Here is a 21,466-nt window from a genome sequence, read left to right as displayed (position 1 = left end):
AGCTCCATGGCTGAAACAAATTTTTAAAGGATGTCTCCTTCTCAAACATGTGCCCATGTCGTGGAGACAGGTCAAAGTAGTTTTTATCCCGAAATTGGGTAGGCGAGGTCACGAATCCGCGAAGGATTTCAGACCAATAAGCTTAACATCTTTTGTGCTTAAAACCTTGGAGCGCATTCTTGATTACCATATTAGAGAAATCCTAGTTGGACGACCTCTCGAAAGCTCTTAGCATGCTTATCTTAAGGGCAAATCTACGGAGACTGCCCTCCATGAGGTAGTGCGTACTGAAGAACAAACAATCCATTACAAAAAATTTACTCTTGCCATTGCCACCTTCCTAGAATCCATAGAAGAATCGCTCTTTAAGTTCGGTGTAGAAGACTTCATTCGAGAATGGATTATTTCCATGCTCAGTGGTAGGAAGATTAGAGCCACTCTAGGCAATACAATCGCAACAAAACACGTGAGTAGGGGAACACCCCAGGGTGGTGTCCTTTCGCCTCTTCTATGGCTTCTGGTCATGGATACAATTCTCGTTAAATTAGAGAGATGTGGAGTGAAGGCGGTAGCCTACGTGGATGATTTGGTGCTATTGGTGCCAGGAAAGTACACCTCTGTGATAAGTGAAATCACGGAGTCAGCTTTGAAGAAAGTTAGCAACTGGGCCACGAGTTGTGGACTAGAAGTAACAAAGTAAAACTGAACTGTTACTCTTTACCACCAAAACTAAAGTACCGCCCTTCACGCTACCTCGACTCAACGGTCAAATCCTATCCTAATCCTATTGTCTTCCAGTGCAAAATATTTGGGAGTTATACTCGACCCTAAACTAAACTGGAAACTAAATATTGAAGTACGGGTTAAGAAGGCCTGTGTTGCCTTCTACGCCTGCAGCAAAACTTTCGGCAAAAAGTGGGGACTTAAGTCGAAGATGATTTTATGGACGTACACAGCCGTAGTACGTCCAATCTTAACATATGGTTCAATTGTGTGGTGGCTTGCTCTTAGCAAAGCCTATAACATTAATAAGCTAAAGAAGGTTCAGAGAACAACTTCCGTGGGCACCGCAGGGGCCATGCGTACTTGCCCGACGGACGCCTTAAACGTTATTTTGGATCTTCTAACAATCGACCTTTTTATTAAATACATAGTTTCCTGCAGCACTATTAGGCTGAAGGAATCAAATAGCTGGTCGTCAAAACCTTATGGTCACAGCAACACTACGAAATTAATTCCCTCAGATATAATCTCGGTAGACACTGACTACTGCACTCCTACTTTGAACCTTAGTAAGGGTTTTAAGGTTATTTTCCCATCGAGAGAAGATTGGGAGGATGACATCGTGTCGATAGGTTTCGACACAACCATCTTTACTAACGGCTTAAAGATGGAGTGCGGAGTTGGTTCTGGGATCTTTTATGAGTCCCTAAATGTAGCCAAATCCTTAAGGCTTCCTGACTTTGCTAGCGTTTTTCAGGCTTAACTGCTGGCAATAAGGGAGGCATGTAAGATACTTAAACAAAACCAAAATGTGGCTATCTTTACAGACAGTCAGGCAGCTGTCAAAGCCATTAACTCGGCCATATCCTCATCTAAATTGGTCCAGCAATGTCGCGATGAGCTTGCGAACCTGATTATTAACCTCGGTGTTACCCAGATCTGGGTTCCAGATCGTAGTAGTATCGTGGGAAATGAACGGGCTGACGAGCTAGCCAGGCAAGGATCGGCCCTTCATAGCTCACTTGCGGAAATGGTTAACATTCCTCTAGGTAAAGAAAACTGCAGTAGCTAAAGTCAACGTGGCCACTAGGTGCTGCCCGCTACAATGATAGTAGTCTATAGATTTATGAACAAGACTTAAATGTCAGTTCTTCCGTTTAATTACAATTTCCCTTTTTTAACGAGCTCGTTGAGGGCGCTCTAAAAATTTTAAAATGAATCTTTCTCCTTGAACATATCCCATATAATTTGTTCAAAAAAATATTTAACGAATCAAATTTTAGTCATTTCTCAAACCAATCATATTCCTAAACCACAAAAAAACAACCCATCGTCCATGTTGGCACTTAACTATTTTTCTCCTTACCCCATTTGTCAGGTTGTCAGCACTGCAAATCTGACATTTAATCAACTGCTGACATGGAACTATTTTGTGTGTTTTGTGTAAAAATTTGTACATAATATTTTTTGGTAAATTCGCATAAAAATATTTTAATTTTAATCAAAAATTTACCACCACGCAAAACCTTAATTAATTCTACACATTTTTATGTATAAACTTCCTTATATTTCAATGCAAATACTAATTAAAAAACTGTTTTGAAAAATCACTCAAAAATTATTTGTATTTGTGAATAGAATAAAGTTAAAATTTTCCGCTGCAACAGAAAAACTAAAACCTATTAAATTTATTGTTTTCTTCTTATTCATTTCATTTCAGTTTTGTATAAAACTCTATTAGTTATTTTGTTTCCTTATTCTATTTAATATTATTTCTAATGAATTTACAAAACGTGCATTTAAAATAAATTGAAACCAAAAAAGAAAAAAACAAAAACGAAAGTGAAATAACTTTTTGTTTAGAAATTGAAAGGAAAATTCAGAAGAACCCAATAAGAAGGAAATAATAAAATATAGAAATACGAAATGTCTCAGCACGATGCAGAGGAGCACCCCCAACAACAACAACAATCGGATATCACAAGTTTGCAAGAGAATTTCAGCAAACAGCAAGTAAGTAAAAAAGTTAACTGTGTTTTAAAATGTAATTGGAAATTAATTAAAATTAAATTGAACATTTTTATGTTGAGTGTTATTCTTTTGTGTTTTGATAGAAAGTCTCAACAGTTCATATGCACCTACGTGAGACTTTAAACAGAGCAAAGTCTTGGGCATATATAATTAGATAGTTATGACCTCCAAAACATAACAAAGATTTTATTGACTAATTTGGTCTTGGATTGAAATTATTATCAATGACACGTAATATGTACAAATTCGTTTGTTAAGGGTTAACATGGAACGAATTCTTATCACTTGCAAAGTCGGACGAACTTTTCCAGACCTTGGTCTGAATTTTTGTTCATGGGAATGAAAGCGACTAATTTTCATTGTTTTAGTATTTTTGTCTCTCTAATTTACTAACTAACAATTAGTTTGATTTATGAAACAACCATCATAGGTTTCGTCTATAGGAAAAAACTAGCAAAATATTTGTCAAGATATTTCGTTTAGTTGACAGTGAAGAATCTTATTATTATAGGTGATTTAAACATAGATGTTCTAATAAGTAATTCTGTTTCTGATCTTTATAAAGTTCTCATAGCCGAAAATGGACTTACATCTTTCGTAAACGGTGTGACTAGGCCTTGTTCTGCTACTTGCCTTGACCATGTTCTTGGTCGGTTTGATAAGATTCCCTGCAATTTTATTGCTGGAATTAACCTTGAACTTAATATAAATGACCACTGTATGACAGGAATTCTCTTTGAAAGTGTTAGATGTGAAAACAATGAAGGTACCCAACCCCCCTTTATTAGAGTGAACTATCAACTTTTAAATAGTAGATTACTTTATGAAAATTGGAATAGCGTCATGTCTGAAAGTGAAGTATCCATTGCCTATGATTTATTTCTTAAACATTTTAAAGAAAACATAAGTTTATCTACTTGTACTTTAATGCAGAACAATTCAAACAGGAACCTCAAGCCATGGATGAACTCATCACTGATCAACAAAATTAATCAGAAAAATAAATTAAGCAAAAAATGTTTGAAGCTTCCGATGAATTTAAGTCTGAAAACCAGGTATAAGAGGCTGTGTAAAAAAGTAAACGAAGAAATAAGAACAACAAAATATTCGTTTTATCAATCTAAGATCCATACGGCAAAGGGCAACATCATAAAGGAATGGGAAGTCATTAATAGTATTTTAGGTAGGAACATATCGAATAGCAGCAAACCAATTGTACTAAAAAATGGTTCAGTTGCGTCTGTTGGGCATAGTTCTTTTTCTGAAAGTGTACATACTTTGTTTGACTGTTGCTATGAGATTGTTCCTCAAGAAACCAATTCGAACAGTTTCTTTTTTGAGCCAATTACAGGACTTGAAATAACACACATTTTTAACTTAAGCATATACTCTGGAAAGTTTCCTGATAATTTAAAAAAAGGTATGATAGTTCCATTATTCAAAAAAGGATGTAAAACAGATAAAGGAAATTATAGACCAATAACTTTCTTGTCTTCAATATCGAAATTGTTTGAGAAGGTAATTAAAAGAAGAATTTTGTTTTACCTTAATAAAATAAACTTTTTGAGTCCATTCCAATTTGGATTCATGGCTGGGCTTTCTACTGAGGAGGCTCTTCTAGAATTTTGCTGCATTTTACAAGAAGGTCTAGATGCTAAGAAAAAGTGTGCTGGACTATTCGTGGATATTACTAAAGCCTTTGACATGGTGAACCATAACATACTCTTGGATAAACTGTATAAAATTGGTTTTCGTGGATTCATCTGGAAATGGCTAGAGTCTTATCTAGAAATTAGATCACACAATGTAAAAGTTGGGTGCAGCATAAGTTCCTTTAAAAATAGTCTTTTGGGAGTCCCACAGGGATCCGTGCTGGGACCAATTTTATTTTTGGTTTATATTAATTCCCTTTTTTCACTTCCTTTCCGAGGTAAAGTCAGAGCCTTGCCGATGACCTTGGAATTGCATACTGTCCTTTGAATCTAATTTCAGATATTAACTATGACGTTCACTTGCTAAGATTTTGGTTTGCGAAACATGAGTTAATTGTGAGCAACAAAACTAAGTTAATGTTTTTCAGCCTAAGAGGTAGTATCTCTCCCGACATACCAGTAATTTTTCATTCTCACGATTGTCTCAGTCATAAGTTACTTTATGGTGAGTGTAATGGTCATCATACTCAATCATACCATCCCAACGTTAAATGCAGTGGTAGCTGTTTTGAAATTGAAATAGTTGAAGACTTTAAGTACCTCGGCATCTATATTGATCAAAACCTTAACTGGGACAAGCACATTTCTATTTTAAAAAACTATCTTCTCTCATCCACCTGTTGTTTCTACCACCTGAAAAAACATTGCTCTTCAAATTTGTTGAAGATGGTTTATTTTGGCATTTTTCATTCCCAGTTGCAATATGGAATACCCTGTTGGGGCGGTGCATATGTCAATAAACTACTACAACTCACCGTTATTTAAAAATCAGCTATGCGTAACGTTTGTAAAACCCATCGTTTAACACCATCAATGGAACTTTTTAGGTCTTTAAAAATTCTTCCCGTTAAACATTTACATTTCTTTAAAGTTTTAAAAGTTTTTTTTTAAAAGAGCTGGATATTTAAAAAGTCCGATTTCCGACACACGAAGTCTTAGAAGTAATTCCTCCTATATAGTAAATATCCCATATTTTCGTACGACAAGCTACAGGAACTCCTATTCCATTGCTTCCTGCAAACTTTTTAACACGCTTTCTATAGAAGTTCGTAAAATAAGAAATATTGGCGCGTTTTTAAAAGAAATAAAGTTATGGCTTCTTGCTGTAGACCACCAAGAAATTAAACTTATGTAAATAACCAAATACGATTTGTTTGCTGAAACTTAACTTTTAAAAAAGATTTTTTTAATTTTCAAATTTATTTTTGCTAATACTATTTTTATTTTTCTAATTTATAATTTTCAATGTATAATTTATATTAAATTTTTTTCTTCCATTATATTTTTGTAACCCCTCACAAAATAAAATCGATGTGGCATCACCACTATTTTAAAAAAATAATTGTTGTCACTAACTATTTCTATTATATAATGTTATTGTTAACTATGTATTCGAGCGCAATGTAATATATGAATTCATTAATAAGAATAAAGAAATTATCTATCTATCTATCTAAGTCGATATAAAGGGTAATTCATTTTCCGTTTTCGATGAGCATTTTACTTTTTACTCGCATTTTGAGCAGGTTTTTTGTGTAGCTACACAAAAACTTGGATCACATAGACCAATGGATGTCTCCTAAGTGTGACATTCCGCGACCAGCTAATCTGGCGCTTAATAAAGATATGTGTGGTTTTTTGCTGCCTTCTTGTTTGAAGGACACCGTGCAAGTTATGATCTTTAAACTTTCGTCAAAAAGTAGGTGTACAAACGTTAACTATTTTGACTAATGTCAGTTTAAGTAAAAGCCGAGTTTGACAGGTGTCAAGTGTTAGAGGTCTGTTCTTTTTCTTACTATTTTTAAATATTTGGGCAGTCTTTATAGGGGTTTTCAATAAGGGCGTAAAGATGTTGTGTGTAGAAGTCGTGGAGTTTGCTGTGTGGCACTACTGGAACCACATGTCGTCTTAGGTCCATATGGTTCGATTTGGGCCATAAGAAATTGGTTATCATCGTTATGTAGCTCCCGCTGTTGACGATGATCGCCGGACTAAAGTCATTATAAATAAGAACGAACCAATTTCGATTTCACAGCCATTCATTCAAAAATGCGCCTCGTCACTAAAGAATTTGATAGAGTTTGGCACCAAGCCTACTGAAAATTCGTGCTTTTGGTATTGATGAATCTCTTCTTCGTTGGATTAGAAATTACCTTTGTAACCGTTCAATACAAGTTGTATTAGATAGTTTCAAGTCTGAAATTCATAAAATAAATGCTGGTGTCCCCCAGGGCTCCGTTTTGTCTCCGACTCTCTTCCTTATATTCATAAACTATCTTTTGTCTGTCACTTCCAATGCATTAGACTTTTTCGCCGACGATAGTACCCTTAGCTTTTCATATTCTTTTGTAGATTCACATCCTTGTCCTTCGGATGTGGAATTTCAACGGCAGCGTATGATAAGCTCATTAAATTCTGATCTTGACAGCATTGTCCAATGGGGAATCAAAAACCGAGTAGAATTTAATGCTTCGAAAACTCAATGCTGTCTCCTGTCGTTAAAGCGTAACGCACCCCCGATGCCACTATCTATGAGTGGCACTTGCATCCAGGAAACCAATCAACTATCAGTACTCGGTATATGTATTACAGATCACCTCTTATGGAATGTTCACATATTTGATATCGCCAAAAATGCTGCCAGGTGCTTAGGATTTCTCCGCCGATGCAAATAATTTTTCACCCCTTCTGATCCGGGTATAATCTATAAAGCTTTTATCCGTCCAAAGCTTGAATATAATTCGCATATCTGGGCAGCTGCCCCCAAAACAAATTTAAATCTCTTGGATAGAATTAAAAAAAAGGCTTTAAAATTGATAGGCGACAGAACTATAATCGAAACATTTGCATCCCTAGAACACCGTCGCAATGTTTCATGCCTTCCGTTGTTTTATAGATATTTTTACAAACAATGTTCTGTCGAATTTCCCAGTTGCATTCCACACCTTAAACAATTCAGCCGTAATACTCGCACTTCTAGGAATGCTCATCAGTTTACCCTTGAGCTCAATTTCGGGCGTACTGTCAAGTATAGAGATTCTTTCTTAAATCGCACATCGAGAATGTGGAATGCTTTGGCCAACTCTGTTTTTCCCTCCCTTTTTATGTTCAAAACTTTAAGGCCAATGTGCACCGGTGTCTCCTCGCACAGTATATAAATATAAACATATAAAGGGTACTAATAACCCCTTGAGCCACAGCAGCAAACCTGACGTTTTTTTTTATTTTTTAATTTTGTTTTGTATTTTTTTTGTGCCACCATGCCTATTCTACTTAAAACTAAACCCTAAAACTATAAAACAAGTATGTAAGCCGGCCAAGGCTTAAAACCCCATCCCGACTACCCACTATCAAGTGCCGATTGAAGCCACCAAAACTGGTTTTCCTGCTTCACCCAATCAGTTCGGTCGAGTTCGGACACAGGCCTACTGACCTGAAGGAGCTCTGCTCCGCCTTGTGCCATGACGTCCCGATTGTACAGGAGTCGCCTATCCACGGTTCGTCGTCTGACGTGGTAGATTAGCGGAACTGCCAATCAGACCGCATCTATCTAAAAAGAGGAATGCCTCTGGCATTCTCGTCGTTCGGATAGAACGCCCCGAAAATTAAATTGTTTATCGAAGACATAGCTCTTGCAATGTGACCTCGAACGAGTTTTATTACGAAATTGTCAATTCTGTTAATTCGAGCCCCGTTGTATAGGACCTCGTTGGAATAGTAATGCACATAAGAAGATTCGGCTGTTCGATATAAGCCGGTACAGCGTCGTAAGCACTGCCGCTCGAACACCCGAAACTTCTCCATCTGGGAAGGGGCAACGTTGAACCACACAGGACAACCATAAACGATCATTGGCCGTATGAGAGCCATGTAGCAAATTACCTTCACTCTGGGGTCAAGCCGACTGCTAAAAAACAGTCGTTTCGTCATAGCGAAGGCTCCTCTGGCCCTGGTCAAAGCAGCATTTATATGTCTGTCAAAACATAAATACTGATCTAACCAGACAACGAGGTACTTCACTACACTTTTGCTGGCTAATGACTGCCCGTGAAGATCAACGATGACCATCTTGCGCCAATCTTGATCTTCACCACTAAACAAAGTGCGCATCATGGTAAAAGTTAACGAATAAACTATTGCTAACTAAGCAATCGTTCTAGGAAGATAACAGCACCAGAAATATGCGCCAAGATCAATGAAATCAGGGAAGAACCATTATCTGTATCAACGAAACCACTTCTAAAACCCCAAAACAAGATCAAACTGTTGGAATGGGCCAAAACTCATAAGGATTGGACAGATGAAGACTAAAGCAGAGTCTTATGGAGCGATGAGTCGAAGTTTGAGATTTTTGGCTCAAATTGCAGAGTGTATGTCAGGAGCAGTGCTGAACAGAAGATGGCACCAGACTGTTTGGTCCCAACTGTAAAGCATGGATGCGGTACAGTAATGGTGTGGGGTAGTTTTTCCTTCGATGGAGTAGGAGATCTAACAAGAGTGATCGGAAGAAGGGATAAAAAAGTCTATAAAACGATATTGAAAGACCACGTTTTGGTATCTGGACTCCGATTAATAGGTGAAGGTTTTGTATTCCAGCAAGACAATGACCCGAAACACACTTCAAAACTTTGCCGGGGATACCTTAAACAAAAAGAAGAAGGAGCCACCGCAGTCTCCAGATATTAACCCCATTAAGCTCTTATGGGAAAAGCTTGACTGAAATGTCCGGAATCACCACATAACATCGGAATCTGCTCTTTGGGAAACTCTACAAAATTGCTGGAATAATATTCCAGAAAAAATACAAAACCTTGTAAAAAGATTGCCCAGAGTTGTTAAAAAAATTATTGAATTTAAAGGAGGGTTTTTTGATGAAAACTCAATTTAGAGCTTTTATTGGTTTTTTAAATAAATAATTTACGTTTAGTACAAAACTAGTTTATATTTTTCTATCATTTACAATTAGACATGCTCTTCACTTTTTTCACGTATTAACTTTTTTCCAAAAAATTCAGTTTAGGGGTTAAAACTCGATATTTCTCAAATTTCAGAGGTGGTCTCAAACTACCGGTAGTGTATATGAATGCGTTCTTATATAATTTTCACGAAATTTTCCAGTACCAATTATTTCAGAATTTACATTTTTTAAGGTCTAAATTAGTCATAGAAAATGATTAATAACAGTCGCACAAGACTCTTTTTCGAATATGTAAGCTACAATAACAACGTTCGCTTAGAAACCGAATGGAGATACTTCACCAATCACTCCTGAATTTTTCAGGCTCTAATGCTAGATCACATCAAAGTCGTTGGAAAAAATCCACTTAATGAAGCTGAATTCTTTAAAATTATTGTTTCGACAATCCATCTTGTGTTTGTCAACACGCTGTAAAACGTTTGTTGGGAATATAACCCACGACGTCCAACTGTTTATATAAATGTAAACTTTGTAAATTTTGGAAGTAAGTTACTTTTGATCCATTTCGTTATTTTAAACTTTCGCTGAAGATGAACTTTAAATGCTGAACTTTTAAATAAAATAATGTATGAGAAAAAAAATTGTTCTTTTGAATTCAAAATCTTAAAAATGCTAAAAGATAATCATTTCATCAATTTTTCTTTTAGACCAAGGTACAGAAAACAGACTTCTGTGGTACAACCTCTAATTTCAATCTCTAGATCAAATTATTTTACTAAATCAATATTTGCATTCCTTGCATTCTTTCAAAAATAAACTCAAGAAACAAGACTTTAGATTAATCTTTATACTGGCGGTCACTACCCCCAAAAACGCAAAGCTCTTCCGACTAAGTTATTGAGTAAATAGATTAAAATTAAGTAATCACTGACCTTGACATAAAAATTAAAAAAAAAGCTTCCGATTGCGAAAAGATAACATTATTGATAAAATTATCGCACCTGATTTTTGTTTTTATTCTTGTTTAAAAGAAAACAATAATATTGAACATGATTCAATAAATTATAAAGAATTTAAGCGATAAAGTCTCTCGAAAAGATAGGTCAGCATTTATCAGGTGTGTCTACCCCTGATTTTTTTCATTTTTAAAAGTAGCAACAGTTTCCTACTTTTGATTCGTTTTTTATTAAATTAACAAATTTAAGAAAAAAAATATTAAATCACTTTTAAAACATTTCTCTCGAATAGGAAAAAATATCCGCCTTAAAGGAGCTCGTACGAAAATCCGAAGTAGCACATGGGAAATCAACTTCCTCGGCCCAAGAGAAAGTCAAGAATATTGCCCTACGATTAACAAATTTGCAATCGAAAGCACGATCACGTCAGAACCTCGACTCGTCTACCACATCCCTCAACGAATCCCATTATCAATCACAAGAAAACTTACACCATTCACTATCGACGCAATGTAGCACAACAACCGATGCCGGAGGTGGATACTCCTCCGATACTCCCCATCGACCACTGTCGGCTCGCATCGAAACACCAGGCAGTGAGAAAATCCTCCTTTTGCGCAAACAAATGGAAGAGAATAAAGTCAAAATGGCCGAACGCGAGCATAGTAAGCGAGAAATCGAGCATATGGTGACACAATTGAAGGCGAAATTCGACACAACCCAACAGTGCTTGGAGCATTCGTCGGAACTGGGTCGATCTATGGGCGATCTGAGTGCGTTGTCATACAGTTCGGTGGGGAGTAAGGTGAGATCGGCAACAGATTTGGCTTCGGCGCCATTCAATCTCGACAAGGAGCGCATAAAGTTCCTGGATAATCGAGTTCGCTTGCTTGAGAAGCAACTGGAGAAGGAGAAAACTTCTTCAGATGCCTCTAAGCGGGTTAAAGAACTCGAGAATAAGATTCTTGAGCTGGAGGAAGGTCTGAAGGAAAAAAGAACTCACGACTTGGTTGCCCATTTGAATGACCATGACGTGGAGGAAAGTTGGCAGATCGAAAACGATCGCCTGAAGACCGAATTGGAGGAGAAGTCAAAGCGAATAATACACCTCGAAGAAGTGAATGACATCCTTGAAACAGCCAAATGTGATCTGACCGAAAAATCCCAGGAACTCGAAGCTAAACTCCAAGAATCCCAGACCAAGTGTGAGAAACTGGAAGAAGAATTAGAAACATTAAAATCCTTACAGAGTAATACAAACTTTGAAATGCTCACCGACGGAGATATTGATCGTCAAGTCGAACAAGAGCTCCTCAAACAGGTCCACCAACTCGAATCAAAGATACAAAATCTAGAAGAGGAGAACGAAGAGCTGCGTCAGGAGAATGAGAATATCCAAGAGAAGCATAAACCGGAAGGACAAGATAACACGGACAGTTTAGAAGCCACAGTCGAGTCTCAGCGAGAGGACATTATGAATCACATCGAGAGGGTGAGGACTCTTGAAGAGGAGCTCATGGAGAAGACTATCGAGTTGAATGTCCTGAATGCCAATTTCGCCGTTCTCGAGGAGAAACTAAAAGTTCCAAGTCGAAAACCCCTATTTTCGACAATGAGCGACGGTGAAATAACAACTCTCAAAGACGAACTGGCAGAGACAAAGAAAAAGGCCTCAAGTCTTGAGAAACAACTAAATGAATTCAAGAGAATGTCCGATTTGCATGCCTCTGTAGCCGAGCTGACCGACGAAAATGAAGAACTCCAGCAAAAGATCACCGAATTGGAGGACGAGAAGGGACAACTGTTGCTGAAATTGGAGAGCGGAGAGCACACAACAATTGTGACAGAAATAGAAATCGAAAAGAAGATCGAATACCTGGAAGCGACTTGCCAAAACCAAACATCTGCCATTCAACTGCTCGAAGAACAGAAAATGGACATGAGCGAAGATCTGGAATCGACGAAGTCTGAATTGGAGTGCGCCAGAGTGGTCTCGGAAATGGAATCAATTCAACTGGAGGAACAAGTCAATTCCAACAAGCTAAAGATCGAAGAACTCCAAAGGGAAAACGTGGATCTGGTAAAGGAGGTCGAAGAGTTGCGCGAGGAGAAAACTTCGCTATCGAAGAAAATGGAACACTATGTCGCCGAGAACATGGAACTTCTGGACAAGATCGAGAAGCTCAGTAAATCCAGTTCATCAGCTGAATCGATAGAAATTGTTGAGCGACTGACCCAGCAAGATCGTCTTGAGATTGAAGCCTTTAATAAGCATGCAGAGCAGCAAGAGGAATCTCGTCTGTTGACTGAGGGCCCAGCAATAAGTGGCCAACAGCCAATGGATCCCGAACTCACTGATTGTTTGGTGAAACTAAAAGAAGAAAGTTCCGAGTTGATGCACAAAATCGAACTCTTTACAACCGAGCGTAAAGAAGTTCTCGAGAAGATGGAAAGTATTACCGCCGAGAATCAGGAGCATTTGCGAAAAATCGATCGATTGTCGGTTGAGAAGATGGAGCTGGAAAAGTCCAACGCCGAAGCTAACCTCCAAAAAGAAGCCTTACAGAAGAAATTCGATGATGCAAACGCCGAAAAAGAGACAATCCGCAGAGAAATCCGAGAGGTTTCAGCTGAAAAGACCAAAATCACTGCTGAATTGATTAATATGGTTAAGGCAGCTTCCATAAGTGCCCCTAGCGATGGCAAAGATTTGCTGGACAAATGCGAGAAGAGTTTAGCCAAATTGAACACCGAGTTGGAGAACTATCGAAAGGTAAACGACAAGAATGCCAAATCCAACGCGGCCAAAAAGCTCTCCAAGGAAGCAAAGAATACCCATCAGCAATTGACGGAACTGTTGCAGAAGGTTAAATCTGCCACAGCTGAAGCAGCGGCAGTGGTAAGTTCGCCAGTAGACGAAGCCAAAATTGAAGAACTTCAATCAGTCGTTGCTGAGCTTCGGGCAGAGCTTACACACGCGACAACTGCATCCGAAGAGAAGGACACTCTGATCGCACGCCTCAACAAGGAGATAACTTCTCTAAAAGTTATGTCCGAAGAGTTCGATAAGTTGATTAACGACAAAGAAATGGCGCATGAGAAGCAAATAGAGCACCTAACTCGCTTGCGTCATGAACTCGAGGCCAAGATAGAGACGTCCGATGCCGAGATGAAGATCCTCCAGGAGCTGATTGCTGAGCAGAAGCAGCAGTTGATCGAGGCCTACACAGATAGTGAAAACGAAATTGCTAAAAAAGTCGAGGAACTCAATGCTCGTGACGCAGAGGTGTCCAGGCTCAAGGAGGAACTCAGCGCTCTGCAAGAGAACAGCGGTCAAGTTGGTCAACAATTCTCCAACGATCTTCAGCTGGAAGTGGATAAACTGCGTGAAGCCTTGTCTATTAACAAAGGTCTCCTCGCCGAGCAAATTGATGATCTAACCAATAAGCAAGAAACTATTGAAACCCTTAATGCCCAAATAATGGAACTCTACAAGACAATGGAGGAGAATTCTGAGAAGGTGATCGAGAAGGAAGACGAAATTGTCCTGTTACAAGAGCAACTTGAGACAAACAGAGCTAAGATAGAGGAACTAACCAAAGAAAATGAAGAAAATAACTCGGTTGTTGATAAACTGTTGCTTGAGTTGCATTCTCAAAAGAGTAGCTTGGAAAAATTAGCCCAATTGCCGATTTTGGAGGATGATCTAAGTAAGCTCAGGGAAGAAAATCAAACTCTAGAGGAGAATCTCCAGATTGCCGAGCTACGATCAAGTCAGTTGGAGAAAACAGTAAAGGACCTGGAACACAAGAACAAGGAGCAACTTGAAAAACTGAAGAAATATGCCGCTAACTTGAAGAAAAAGGTAACCCAGTGTCAGGAGTTTGAAGCGAAGATAAAGAATCTAGAGAAAGGAGCAATTGATGCTCAAGCCAATGAGAAGAATCCCCTAATTGAAACCTTACAAAATGAACTACAAGCAAAGGCTTCCGAGTTAGAATTGAAGGCCCAGGAGATTCATGCGATTCAAGAAGCCACAAACCAACAGAGGCGATACTACGAAGAGTGTGTGGTCAAGGTACAGGAATCCTTGGATGGAGTACAGCAGGAGATGATGTTATTGCGAGAACAGCTGCAAGAAAAAACAGCACAAATTGAAGAGCTAAAGGTTGCCCAAAACCAAGTAAACAATCCTGATATGGAAAAAATGCATGAACAGCTACGACAATACCACAACCTGATAAATGAGAGGAATGCCAAGATCGATGAACTGAATGACATAATCGAATCCGCAGAACCTTACCACGATGAGCTGCACAACCTCCGAAGGGAGATGAACGAGCTGAAGGAAAAGAATTCAGCACTCCAAAGTCAGATGAGTGCTATTCCTCAGGGTCACATCGAACTTGAAACCATGCAGGAGCAACTCCGACAGTACCATAATCTAGTAAATGAAAGAAACGCAAAGATAGACGAGCTAAATGGTATCATTCGAGAAGCAGAGCCCTATCAAGCAGAGCTACAAGTCCTCCGTGCGCAGTTGAATGAGAAAAACCAAGCAATCAAGGAGCTGAATGAGCAAAATATTGCGCTAGGAAGTACGTCGAAACACTTACAGGATCAAGTAGATTTCCTACACACAACCAAGGCCACCACAAGCTCTCCAAATGATTCTCTCCAGATCCAAGACGAACTCAGAAATCTCCATAACCTGCTGAATGAAAGAAATGCTAAAATCGATGAGCTGAATGACCAAATTCAGTCATCCCAATCATTCCACACGGACGGAGAGGCCTTAAGAAATCTACACAACGAGCTGAATGAGAAGAATGCTAAAATAGACGAGCTGAATGACATAATTCTAGAAGCAGAGCCCTACCATCAAGAGCTGCAGGTGCTGCGTGAGCAGCTAATCGAAAAGAACACAGCAATCAATGAGCTGAATCAACAGAATAACTCCAACAGTCAAATGCTCTCGGAACTCACAATGATCCGAGAGAAACTCAATGCCAAGGAAAAGGAAATCGAGAAGCAAAATAAGATCCTTGACAGCACCGAGGAGCAGCTGAGTTCATTGCAAGAAGAGCTTGATTCGAAGAATAACCAAATTCAGCAGCTGAATGAACAGTTGAAGAATATCGCAGTTCCCAGCGGGCATTCGTTAGATGAGGTACTAGTAAAAGACAACAAAATCGAGGAACTAACGATGCTCTTCAACGCCAAGAGTCTTAAATTTGAGAAGTCCAAGGCGGTGATCAAGGAGAAGAATAAGGAAATTCAGCGTCTGAACCACTTGCTGAGTAAGGAAGTGGAAGAGGGAAATATTGCCCCAACCAAAGCGTCTGCAGTCCTTGCATCGCAACCACCACAATCAGCTACCTCAAATCTCCCAGCTGAATTGGAAGAACTTAAGAAAGAAAACACTCGGTTGCGTGATGAAGCAGCAGCGGAACGAACATCCTTCCAGGAGACCATAAGTCGTCTGGAGACCGTCCACGACGGGATCCAAGCAAAACTCCAAGAGGACATGAGTTACATCGAAACTCTCGAGCAGGAGAACAACAATTTCAAAGAGAAGATCTGTCGCCTGGAAGAGTGTGTGGCAATGTTTGAGGAGCGTCGTTCATCCATGGAGCGACGGGCCAATCTGCTCGACGCCCAACTCCAAACTCGCACCGATGAGCATGCAAAGGTTGAAGACGAATTAGTATATCGACTCAACATGCTTTCCGACCACGATGACATCATTGGTCAGCGTCTATTTGAAGCTCAGGAAGAGAACGAAATGCTAGCGAACCGTCTGGAAACTCTGAAAACAGAGCATTCAGCTCTGGTCGCGAACCATGCCAAATTGGAAAAGGAATATGCCGCCTTCAAAGAACACACCAAAAATAATCTGGAAAGCGAGAATCAATCTTTGAAGAACCACGTAGCAAAAATCGATGAGGAAATGAAGCACTTACGGGAGGTTTATGAATCTCAACTGGTTGCCAAGAACTCCGAGATCGATGAGCTGGAGAATGACCTGAGCGAACAGCTGAGAGTTATAAACGACGAGAAACGAACTCTCACGGAAGAACTAGAGAAGACGAAGGACGAAATAAGCGAACTCAAGGACGAGCGAATGCGTCTGAATGAGACCATGAACTCCCTGGAGCAAGCAAAGTCCGATTTGGAGAGAGAATCCACTTGGATTAAGATGCAAAATGAAAATCTCTCTCAAGATCAGTTTGAATTGCAGGAACTACGTATGCAATCGATGCAGGACAAAACCGAGCTGGAGAACCTCAAACACCAGATAGACACGTTGGTGCAGAATCACGATATCGAATTGAATGCTTTGCGCACCCAAATTGCCGAGCTGGATTCGATGCGAATGCAAGTTGGCCAAAATCAGACAGACGACCAAGTGTTCATTGAGACGGAGAACAAGCGTCTCACCGATTTGCTTGCCGAAAAAGAAGCACTCATCGAGAACTACCAGCGGCAGAATCTTCAGCTGCAAATGAACGCCTTGGCAGCTCGACAACAACCAGTGGATCCATTTGCAAGCCTCACCCAGTCCGATGACAACGCTGAAATGGCACTTTTGCGAGAGAAGTGCGATCGCCTGGAGAGGGAAGTGGCCGAGAAACAAAGGGAACTCGACCAAATGAGAATGGAACAGCATCAAGTTGTTGTTCCTCCACCGTTGGCGTTCTTTGGCGGCGAACAAGCAATGCCGTCTGTTTTTGACGAGATCGTAACCAGTCGTCATGTTGAAAGTCTGCACGGAGCTGTGTCCAGTCGACCAATCGGCGGCCCTTCATTCCCAGAGGAGCCTGCTGGCAACCAGCAAACAATCGAAGATCTGCAGAGAAATGTCTCGGATCTGGAGAAGCATGCTCAAGACTTGGAGAACAAACTTGCCCATCGCACTGCCGCTCACGAGGACAGCTTACGGCAGCTGGAGGAACTAAAACTGACATTTGAAATCCGAATGCGGGAGTATGAAGATCGAATCAGAGACCTTGAACTCAGACAAGACACAAAGGCGATTGATAGTCAAATTATCACCACAGAGCAAGTTCCTTCGTTGGATATGTTCTTCCGGGGAGCTCCAGAGCAATCGCCCTTCGAGAGCATCGTTATTCCTCAAGTTTCAGCCGAGCCCGTTGTGGAAGAAGCGATTGTCCCAGTGAAAGCTTACGCCTGTCAACCAGCTGAGCAACTTGAGCTCGATGAAGGTTGGGGTTGGGGCTCAGAGGAAGCGGCCCTCGAGGCAAAACACTTCGCCACCACAAGTAATACATCACTTCTGCCACCGCAACAGCAGTTGGAATTGAAACTACAAGAACACAACGATCGAATTCAAGAGCTCGAACTCGAGCGTGATCGCTTGGTGCAGCAAAAGCAGGACATGCAGGTCAAATCTGGAAAACTTATGAAAAAACTCAAGGAGTATAAAGCAAAGATCGATGAGTTGTACTCACAGGCCGCATTCCGCAAGTCCTCGTCGGTGGAATCATCCGATCTTGATTTGGCTATTCAAGAAGAGATGAAGTCCCAGCTGAAGCAATTGGAAGAGAAGCTAGCCGAGGCCAAAAAGCTATCCGAAACGCAGTCCCTCGAGAAGGAGAATCTTCTAAAGAGAATCGATGTGCTGTCAGCCGGAAACGAGAGAATGGCAGAGATGAAAGAACGCCAGGACAACGATGTGGCGATGTATAAATCTCGCGTCCGTGAACTAACCGAAAAGGTGAAGAGTCTTGAAGAATGGAGTGCTGCAGCTTCGACTAACGAACCAGCGCAACCAACAACATCAACAACAGATTCTTTGAATGCAGACGCATCTATAGCAACCCACGAACTTCAAAATTCTAATAAACTCCTCGAGAAGAAGGTAGAAGAGCTATTGTCCGAAATTGAAGATATATCTGGCGACCGCACGGAACTCCAAGCACTTCTTGACGAGGAGAAAGCAAATGTCCAACGAGCTGAGCAGACAGTCAAGTCATTGAATGAAAAACTCACCCGTTTGGAGAATTCAGTGAGTTCTGAAAACTCAGATCAGAAGTTCCAATTCAACGAGATCAAACTTGAGAACCAAAACCTCAAATCTCAACTCACCGATGCCCAGGGAGTCATTACGAAGGAGAAAAAAGAACGCCTGGAAGAGTTGAAACGGTTTGAAAAGCAAAATGAAGAACTCACCAGAGAAATTTCTAAGCTTCAGTTGGATTCAACAAAGGCCAAAGAACTAGAAGTCAAGCTAGACCAAGTTGCCAGCGAGAAGCAAAACTTAGTTCAAGAAATCGAAGCTCTTCGAATGGAGATGTCATTCACACCCAAACCAGGTAACGCTTCAGACGAACTTCAAGAGCAAATAGTTCGTCTTACGTGCGATTTCGAATCGGTTGTCATGCAAAATCAAGATTTGGGCAAAGAAGTCGATCGCTTGCGATCTGAAGCTGCCAAGTTAAACGAAACAAATCAACAACTTACGCAAGAAATCAGCTCCCTCGCGCTTCAGCAATCATTCAGCGCTCAAAACGCTGATAAATCCATCGATCTGGAGTCGGATGTTAATCGTCTGCAATTGGAGCTTCAATCATTGAAACAAACAAACCAAGAGCTATCCGATGAAATTAATAGAATCAAGTTGGAGTCCACTTTCAACGTTGGATCAAGTGGCGGATTCCTAGAAACCGAAAAGCTATCAAATGAAATAAATCGTTTGAATGTTGAATTGAGTTCAGTTGTTCACAGAAATGAAGAACTCACCAAAGAAGTTGCCCAATTGCGTGAAGAGTTGTTTGAAAAAGAAACCCTCCAAAGTGAAGTGACAAGACTTACTCAGGAAAACCACTCCCTGAACACTCAAGTCGGCCACTTTAAGTTGGAATCATCTTCGTCCACCCAACACACTGAACTAGAAGAACAGATCCAAGAGAAAGACTCCGAAATAATGCATCTCAAGCAGCGAATCGAAGATCTTATGCGCGAAGACCAAACCGAGAAACTTGTCTTGGAAATTCTAACCAAAAATCAAGAAATCCACATGCTCAAGATGCAAGTGAAGAACCTTGAAGATGACAAACAGGAGTTGGAGCACAACTTAACGATGCAAATTACCCAAGAAATAAAAACAAAACAAGTTGATGATTCGGCGGAAAAAATCCATAAGCTGGAGGAAGAGTTGGAAAATATGCGCATAGAAAAAGGACACATGGAAGAGGAACTTCAAGTTCTCAATAACCATGTTATGACAAGTTTGGAAAATGAAGAGAAAATGAAATCTGTTATTCTGGAACTTGATACGAAGAACATAGAAATCGCTGAGTTAAGAAATTCACTGGGAACGGTGGGAGGAGTACAGAAGCCAATACCAACAGAAACATCCTTAACCAATGCCCAATGGGAGGGTGTAGTGGAGCAACGATGTGCTGAAATAGCAGAAATGTGGCGAGCACATCTGGACAATCGCGAAAAAGAATTCAATGAGATCGAAAACAAACTTAAAAAAGAGTTAGAAGCTCTGAAGACTGGCCAGCCGTCCATTCCAGATGAGAGTAACGTTCGCGGTGATGACAACGAAAACAGTTCTGCCTCTTCATCCAAAGATTCAACTCCCGATCCAGAAGTAATACAAAAGATGCAACAGGCTCTGGAGAATCAAGAAGTTGAAATTGTCACTCTCAAGGAGCAGCTGGCGATCAGAAGTGCCGAATATGCCCGCTTGGCTGCCCAATTTGATCCCTATAAAATGCAATCAACAATGTCTCACAGCAGTGGATTCAGCTCAGATGGACAGAGGCCAACACCAGTGGCCCCAAATGCATCGCAAGTACCAAAATCCGAACTTGATTTGGCTCTGTATATGCTACATCAGAGAGATATGCGTTGCGAAGAGCTCACTCTGGAGCTGGTGCATCTCTTAGAGGAGCGTGATACATTGCAACTGAAATTGTCCAATACATTGCGGCAAATGGAAGCGATTCGATCGCAAAGCGGCTCAGAACGTGAGTAGAGACTTAGAGAATCTGAAACACATGAATTATTTTTTAATTATTTTTCCTTTATTTTAAAGCTTCCCAAGGAGACTTTTCATCGCCAACTGAGAGTCCAGAAAAACCCCAGTTACCACCTACAGTTCCTGCACAACCAGAGTCAGATGAACTGAATCAGAAGTGAGTTGTCTGTTAAACTTAACCAAAGACATATTTAATATTTTTTAATTGAAAAAAAACCTAGGTTATCGCAACTCCATTCGGTGAGTCATTCCAAGCGCTTCCAAGAAGAACGAGACATGCGTCAACGTCAAATGGAGCAAATTCAACAGGACGTCGCAAAGATGCCATCTGAAGCTCTATCCGAATTAGTTGGCAGCGATCTTTGTAAGTTTTCCTTTTCTTAAAAACGATTTTTGAAAATAAAAAAGTAATTTTAATTCCAATTGATTTCCATTTTTAAAGCTCAATCAAGTCAATCACCATCATCTGTACTTCTTAACTGGCTTTGGGGCAGTTCAAGTGGGGGACAAAGTTAATATTTGCGATCGATCTCCCATGTGGATCATGTGGAGAATCAATTACTATCGCAGAGTTCCAACGAAACCACAACCACTAAAAGCCATTACTTATCACAGCAGCAAATGACGCAGCTAAAAACATCTCCTGGCACTCAGTGGTGCTATTAATAAAATTCTAAACAAGATATTATTATTCATATAAATAAGTAAATGTTCTATTTTGATTGTTTTATATTATTATTTTTCTTTTTGCCGTACACCTACAACATAGTTGAAGAAAATGCATCCTTAAAAGGTACCTTAATCTGTTCTTATTTTTGTTTTCTCTTTTCTTTTTAATCTAAGACTTTTGTAAATATATTAACATTGGAGTTCAAAGAATAACAACAAAAATAATAAAGTTATAATTAAAAAAAAATAAAAATATCTAAATAAATAATTGGAATGTTGTCGAAAACAAAAGCATTTGGAAAATAGTTTAAAGCATTTCTTGTGTTGCCCTAGTATACAATAGTCGTAGACGAATAAACGAAAAACAGAAAAATTAACAAAAAATAAAAAAAAATAATAAAATATTTGTGAAATATAGTTAAATAAGAAAAAATGATGTTTTATT

At 39.7% G+C, this 21,466-nt stretch overlaps 1 protein-coding gene across 1 annotated transcript; it reads left to right on the top strand.

The window, feature by feature from the left end:
• The first annotated feature begins 2,125 nt into the window (after nt 1-2,125).
• LOC129948143 (protein lava lamp) lies at nt 2,126-21,257 on the top strand. Its single transcript, XM_056059003.1, has 6 exons — nt 2,126-2,193; nt 2,444-2,736; nt 10,633-20,341; nt 20,410-20,509; nt 20,574-20,716; nt 20,795-21,257. Exons 2-6 carry the CDS (start codon nt 2,650-2,652, stop codon nt 20,866-20,868), a joined length of 10,113 nt encoding a protein of 3,370 aa, XP_055914978.1. The 5' UTR covers nt 2,126-2,193; nt 2,444-2,649; the 3' UTR covers nt 20,869-21,257.
• Nucleotides 21,258-21,466: the final 209 nt, after the last annotated feature.

This window comes from Eupeodes corollae, chromosome 2, assembly GCF_945859685.1.
Source record: "Eupeodes corollae chromosome 2, idEupCoro1.1, whole genome shotgun sequence".
Lineage (NCBI taxonomy): Eukaryota > Metazoa > Arthropoda > Insecta > Diptera > Syrphidae > Eupeodes > Eupeodes corollae.
This window is presented reverse-complemented; position numbering and strand designations above follow the sequence as displayed.